Source organism: Staurois parvus, unplaced genomic scaffold, assembly GCF_062004578.1.
Source record: "Staurois parvus isolate SC_StPar_1 unplaced genomic scaffold, SC_StPar_1.0 ptg001734l, whole genome shotgun sequence".
Classification (NCBI taxonomy): Eukaryota; Metazoa; Chordata; class Amphibia; order Anura; family Ranidae; genus Staurois; species Staurois parvus.
In genome coordinates this window covers 2,797-9,126 of record NW_028319530.1, presented here as the reverse complement: position 1 = coordinate 9,126, position 6,330 = coordinate 2,797, and the positions used below count along the sequence as shown (strand labels likewise).

The following is a 6,330-nucleotide window of genomic DNA, read 5'->3' as shown; positions in this document are numbered from 1 at the left end:
AACTATCACCTCGCCCCGTGTAGGAGTGTACAGAACCATCACCTCGCCCCGTGTAGGAGTGTACAGAACTATCACCTCGCCCCGTGTAGGAGTGTACAGAACTATCACCTCGCCCCGTGTAGGAGCGTACAGAACGATCACCTCGCCCCGTGTAGGAGCATACAGAACTGTCACCTCGCCCCATGTAGGAGCGTACAAAACTTCACCTCACCCCGTGTAGGAGTGTACAGAACCGTCACCTCGCCCCATGTAGGAGTGTACAGAACAGGTCAAACTGGTTACAGAGTGTCAGAGACTTTCCCCGTCATTCTGTCTTCTGCTCTCAGCGATGGCGTCTTTTGATCTGAGGAAGGAGCTGGAATGTTCCGTCTGTCTGGAATTTTATACAGATCCTGTAACCCTGAGATGTGGACACAACTTCTGCCGGGACTGTATTGGCCGTGTGTTGGATACACAGGAGGGGACTGGAGGTTATTCATGTCCTGAATGTAAACAAAGCTTCAAGAACCGTCCCGTCCTTCAGAAGAATCTGAAGCTACGTAACATAGTGGAGAACTTCCAGTCTACCCATCCAGAGCAGGAGGAGTCCGGGGTCTTCTGTACTTACTGTATTCACACTCCTGTACCGTCTGTGAAATCCTGTCTGCTGTGTGAAGCTTCTCTGTGTGACAACCACCTGAGAGTCCACAGCAAGTCACCAGAACACGTCCTATGTGACCCCACCACTTCCCTGAAGGACAGGAAATGCTCCATCCATAAGAAGATCCTGGAGTATTACTGCACCGAGGACTCCAAATGTATCTGTGTGTCCTGTTGTCTGATTGGAGATCACATTGGCCATAAGAAGCAATCACTGGAAGAGTCCTCTGAGATGAAGAAGAAGAAACTGAGGAATGTTCTGCAGAAACTGATGACAGCGAGAGAGGAGATGGAGAAAAGAGCCCAGAGTCTGCAGGAACGCAGGAGGAAAGTACAAGGAAAAGCAGATGATGAAACCAAGAGAGTCACTGCCCTGTTCAGAGACCTCAGGAGACGTCTGGAAGACCTGGAGAAGAGAGTCCTGAGGGACATCTCCGGGTGGGCAGAGCGGGTCTCCCGTCCCATGTTGGATTATATTCGGGATCTGGAAATAAAGAAGGAGGAGCTGTCCAGGAAGATGAGGGACATTGAGGAGCTGTGTAACATGACGGATCCACTGACTGTCCTACAGGAATCAGACACAGGTGACTTGTGTGATAACGAGGATGGAGATGATGAGGACAGAGAGAGACATGAGAACCTCCTCCAAGATGGAGGGGATGGGGATGTGGGGGGGATCTCACACACATTACACACGGGTTTATCTGATATCATGTCTGGGGTCAATGTACAGAAATGTACAGGCACACATGTCTCTCCACATTCTACTACAAAGGGCAAAGGTCCCATCAATGGTCCACCATCCAGGCCAGACCCCCAACCCTCCCCCACTGGAGGACCAAATATTGGGGCTGTACAGCAAACATGGGGGGTGTCGGGGGTTACAGACATATTACTGGATGTGAGGACAGCTGCTAATAAACTATATATATCAGATGATGGGAAAACTGCATCCTCATCATCATCACATCAGAATCGACCAGAAACACGAGAGAGATTCAAGTGTTCTCAGGTGATGAGCAGTCAGAGCTTCTCCTCCGGGAGACATTACTGGGAAGTGAATGTCTGGGATGCATTGTGCTGGAAAGTTGGGATGTGTTACCCCAATATAGACAGGAAAGGAGATAAGTCAGTAATTGGATATAATAAAAAGTCCTGGGGGTTGGAGGGGTCGGGGATGTGGGGGACTAAGGAGTACTCAGTGATACATGACAGGAAGAAGACCCCATTGTCCGGCCGTGTTTTTATCAGAGTCAGGATAGATCTGGATTATGAGGCCGGGCGGATCTCCTTCTATGATCTGTGTGACCCGATCCGACACCTCCACACCTTCACCACCACCTTCACTCAGCCCCTCCATGCCGGGGTATGGGTAGGGAGAGGTTCTATAAAGATATCTGGGGGGAACCAGAAGTGAGAGATCCGCCCAGAGATATCACAAGGGGGATGATCTGATTGGTGATTGGTGCAATACTCAGCCAATAGAAGGAAGGGCAGGAAACAGGAGTGATTTATTGATAAACCTGCAGGTTCTGAGGCCATCATCTTCATCTTAGGCCTCGCTTCACTCCCTAGTGTGTCACTGACCAGGAACAAGCATGCAGGAGGTCCGAGTGTTCCGCCTTCACTGGATGCATGCTTGTTCTGAGTCAGTGACACCCTAAGTAGTGTAGCCAGGATTGAGATGATAGCCCTGGAGCCGGAACCTTCCCAGTGTATCTGTATCAAAATTAATTGTAACGGAGGGTAAGCGGGACAGAACACACAAGGCAGACGGCAAACACTTAAAGCTTTATTAGGACAACAGTCACTCAATGGGGAGTAGTGCAGGGAGAGAGAATCCAAAATACTTGTAATCCAGCCCCGGGGGGCAAAGTTAAAGGCTCCACAGCAATTTGTAATCCAAGAGGCAGTTCATAAGCATTTAGATAGCACAAGGGGAGCATACACTCACACAAAGCTGATGCGGTGGTCTCAGGCAGAGCTGACAGTGTTCCAGGCAGGGCTGATGTAGCTTCTGGGATCCCCCTTCCTCTAATGGGGCTCAGGCAGAGCCGGGGGGCCACTAGAGTCCAGCTGGACCCCTCAGTGGTTGCCCAGCAGAATGGCACAACAAGAGAGACCAGCCCTGGCCTCTTAAACCCCCTGAGCAGGAAGAGAGGCGGAGGGGGGTCATTAGCAGGCGACAATGAAGAGAATGGAACTACAGTAATTTAATTTGTAGCTGTACACAGAAAGGACTGGTTGGGCAGGATAATTAGTGGGGGAAATACATTAATACAAAAGTAAGGCACTAATTAGTGATGTACACATTAATTGAATTTGGGACCTTTTGTGGAGGGGCGAGTTAATTAAAGCTAGGGGCGTAATTAACAGGAGTGAATACTAATTGGAGGAAGCTCTTCCTATGGCCAGGAGGGATTAGGAACAAGGAATTAATACCTGGGACTGGCACAGACCCATATCGTGACAATCATATTTTCAGTTTTTGTATGAAGTGGTGAAGAATTAGAACCTCTGTCAGTTTTTGTTTCTGCTATCCAGGGCTCCATTAAGGAAACCTCCCCTCACTTCCTGTCCCAAAGACAACATTTTACAGACAGTAAGTGAGGGAAACTCTCCAACAACAATACAGACAGAAATGAAAATCCTTTTCTTTAGTAGCGTAGGGGAAGGATTAGAACCCCTGTCAGATTTTTATTTATGTCTGTGGGACAAGCTGATGAGGTGTTCAGAGATAACAGAAATGAATGTCTCTTGTGATGAATGATGAGCTGCTTGTATACATTCTCCAATGAATGATGTAAAATGTTGATGTTTGGGAGGGTCCTCCATGACAACTGTCCAGAATTGGAGGGGAAAAGCCTTTGGTTTGATGAAGAGGTCAGATCTTTGTCCACCTGCCGTGTTGAAGGATCTCCGCACACCTTCATCTCTCTACTTCCTAATCTTGACCTTTACTTTGTAAATCTTCTCTTCTAAATAAATGACCAAAACCTTCACCGGGATCAGAGGTTGTTATTTTCTCATCATAACGTTGTAATAATGATGGAATACATAATGTTTAGGGAAAATAGAATTCTTCCTATGGTCAGGATTGTCTTACAATGTTACATTTTTCATATATATATATAAAACACAAAAACACTGTACATCAATGAATACAACAAATATACTGTATATACTTTCTGGGTCTGCCACAGACTTTTTGGGGGGGGGGGGCTGTGCTGTTGCTGGAACTTTGAGTGAGGGTGTTAGCACTGTTCACAAATGTTTGGGTGTGGCAAAAAAGTGGTTATTGCCTGCAAGTGGGCGTGGACAGAACGTTGATGTTTCTTCATGGTCTATGGCTTGCAGTGTGACACTTTCCTCTCCTTTTGTATATATGAAATATGAGCCGGGGGTAAACTGAAGAGACGGAGGGAATGAAATAAGCCCAGCTGGGTCCAGAAGTTATAACCCCTCAGCTGTCATGTTCAGCACTAACCCCCAGCACAGTAAAATATTTAACACCCAGCACACCACAATAATTAGGACATGCTAATTACATCCCAGCACACCACAATAATTAGGACAAGCTAATTACCTCCCAGCACAGCACAATAATTAGGACATGCTAATTAACTCCCAGCACACCACAATAATTAGGACATGCTAATTAACCCCCAGCACGACACAATAATTAGGACAAGCTAATTACCTCCCAGCACACCACAATAATTAGGACACGCAAATTACCTCCCAGCACACCACAATAATTAGGACACGCAAATTACCTCCCAGCACACCACAATAATTAGGACACCCTAATTAACTCCCAGCACAACAATTAACCAGGAAATTGTTCAATACATAATCCTCAGCACAACACAGTAATTAACCACCAACATCGTACAATAGTTAATCTGCAAAAATTGCACAACAATTAACTATCAACATTGCACAGCAATTGACTGCCAGCACAGCAATTAACTCATAGAACTGCACAATAATTAACACCCAATATTGCACAATAAATAACCCCTAATTTTGCACAATTATTAACCCCCAACATCACACAAAAAATAACCCCATGCATATCACAGTAATAAACCCCCAGCACAACACAATGATAAACCTCAGGAGTGCACTATGTACAGAATGCAGAGGTTAGGAGTGTACTGCTTAAAGATTGCAGAGTTCAGGAATGTATTATGTGCAGATTGTAGAGTTCAGGGGTATGCTATGTACAGAATACAGGGTTCAGGGGAGTCCTATGTACAGAATTCAGGAGTGCATTATGCACAATGTGCAGAGTTCAGGGGTGTCCTATGTAGAAAGTGAGGGGGTTATGGGTGCACTGCCTACAGAGTTCAGGAATACGCTGCATACAGAATACAGGGTTGAGGAGTGTGCTATGTACAGAGTGCAGAATTCAGGGGTGCATGGCGTACAGAATACAGGGTTGAGGAGTGTGCTAAGAACAGAGTGCAGAATTCAAGGGGTGTGCTATGCACAAAGTTCAGGATTAAAGGGGTGCACTACCTACAGAATGCAGAGTTTAGGAGTGCTGTATACAGAATGCAGAATTTTTAGGAGTGTGCTGCATACAGAATGCAGAGTTCAGGAATGTGCTGTGTACAGAGTTCAGGAAAGTGCTGCATACAGAATGCAGAGTTCAGGAGTGTGCTGCATTAAGAATGCAGTGTTCAGGAGTGTGCTGCTTACAGAGTGCAGAGTTCAGGAGTGTGCTGTGTACATAATGCAGAGTTCAGGAGTGTGCTGCTTACAGAGTGCAGAGTTCAGGAGTGTGCTGCGTACAGAATGCAGTGTTCAGGAGTGTGCTGTGTACATAATACAGAGTTCAGGAGTGTGCTGTGTACAGAATGCAGAGTTCAGGAGTTTGTGGCCTACAGAATGTAGAGTTCATGAATGTGCTATGTACAGAGTGCAGCGCTCAGGAGTGTGCTGTGCACAGAGTGCAGTGCTCAGGAGTGTGCTGTGTACAGAGTGCAGTGCTCAGGAGTGTGCTGTGTACAGAGTGCAGTGCTCAGGAGTGTGCTGTGCATAGAGTGCAGCGCTCAGGAGTGTGCTGTGCATAGAGTGCAGCGCTCAGGAGTGTGCTGTGTACAGAGTGCAGCGCTCAGGAGTGTGCTGTGCACAGAGTGCAGTGCTCAGGAGTGTGCTGTGTACAGAGTGCAGCGCTCAGGAGTGTGCTGTGTACAGAGTGCAGTGCTCAGGAGTGTGCTGTGCATAGAGTGCAGCGCTCAGGAGTGTGCTGTGCACAGAGTGCAGCGCTCAGGAGTGTGTTACTCACAAAGTGCAGGGTTGGGGGCGCATAGTGTACATGTTGTGGTCGGCATCCAGCAGCAGTAATACTTGATGTCTCTGACACCCTCCTTGGTTGCTGACTCCACACTGGGGGGATATGGAGAGCGCACCCTGCTGTAGTAAAGGGGAAGTAAATTCTATTTTGCATCTTTCATCTACAGGTCGGCATTTACTAAGACTTACCTGCAGGTGCTGAAAATACCCCCTAGACTTGCACCTCATAGGAGACATGTACGGTAGAAGCACCGATGATGTCACATGCACACTGTGCTCTCAATGTATGGCATGCTGTCCATTGAGAGAGCCAAGCCGTGGCCAAAACCCCCTTTGCTCATGCATGGAGTGAGGACATTGTGGCTCGGTAATCAGATGGCTGCAGCT

The 6,330-nt window shown here is 47.2% G+C and overlaps 1 protein-coding gene across 1 annotated transcript; it reads left to right on the top strand.

Moving 5' to 3' along the window:
* Positions 1-328: 328 nt before the first annotated feature.
* On the top strand, positions 329-3,641 carry LOC149434559 (E3 ubiquitin/ISG15 ligase TRIM25-like). The gene has a single exon (XM_089663637.1). The coding sequence runs from the start codon at positions 329-331 to the stop codon at positions 2,054-2,056; it is 1,728 nt and encodes a 575-aa protein (XP_089519763.1). The 3' UTR covers positions 2,057-3,641.
* Positions 3,642-6,330: the final 2,689 nt, after the last annotated feature.

Excerpts from the sequence above, each read along its gene's own strand:
- LOC149434559 (XM_089663637.1), top strand. The coding sequence starts at position 329 with ATGGCGTCTTTTGATCTGAGGAAGGAGCTGGAATGTTCCGTCTGTCTG.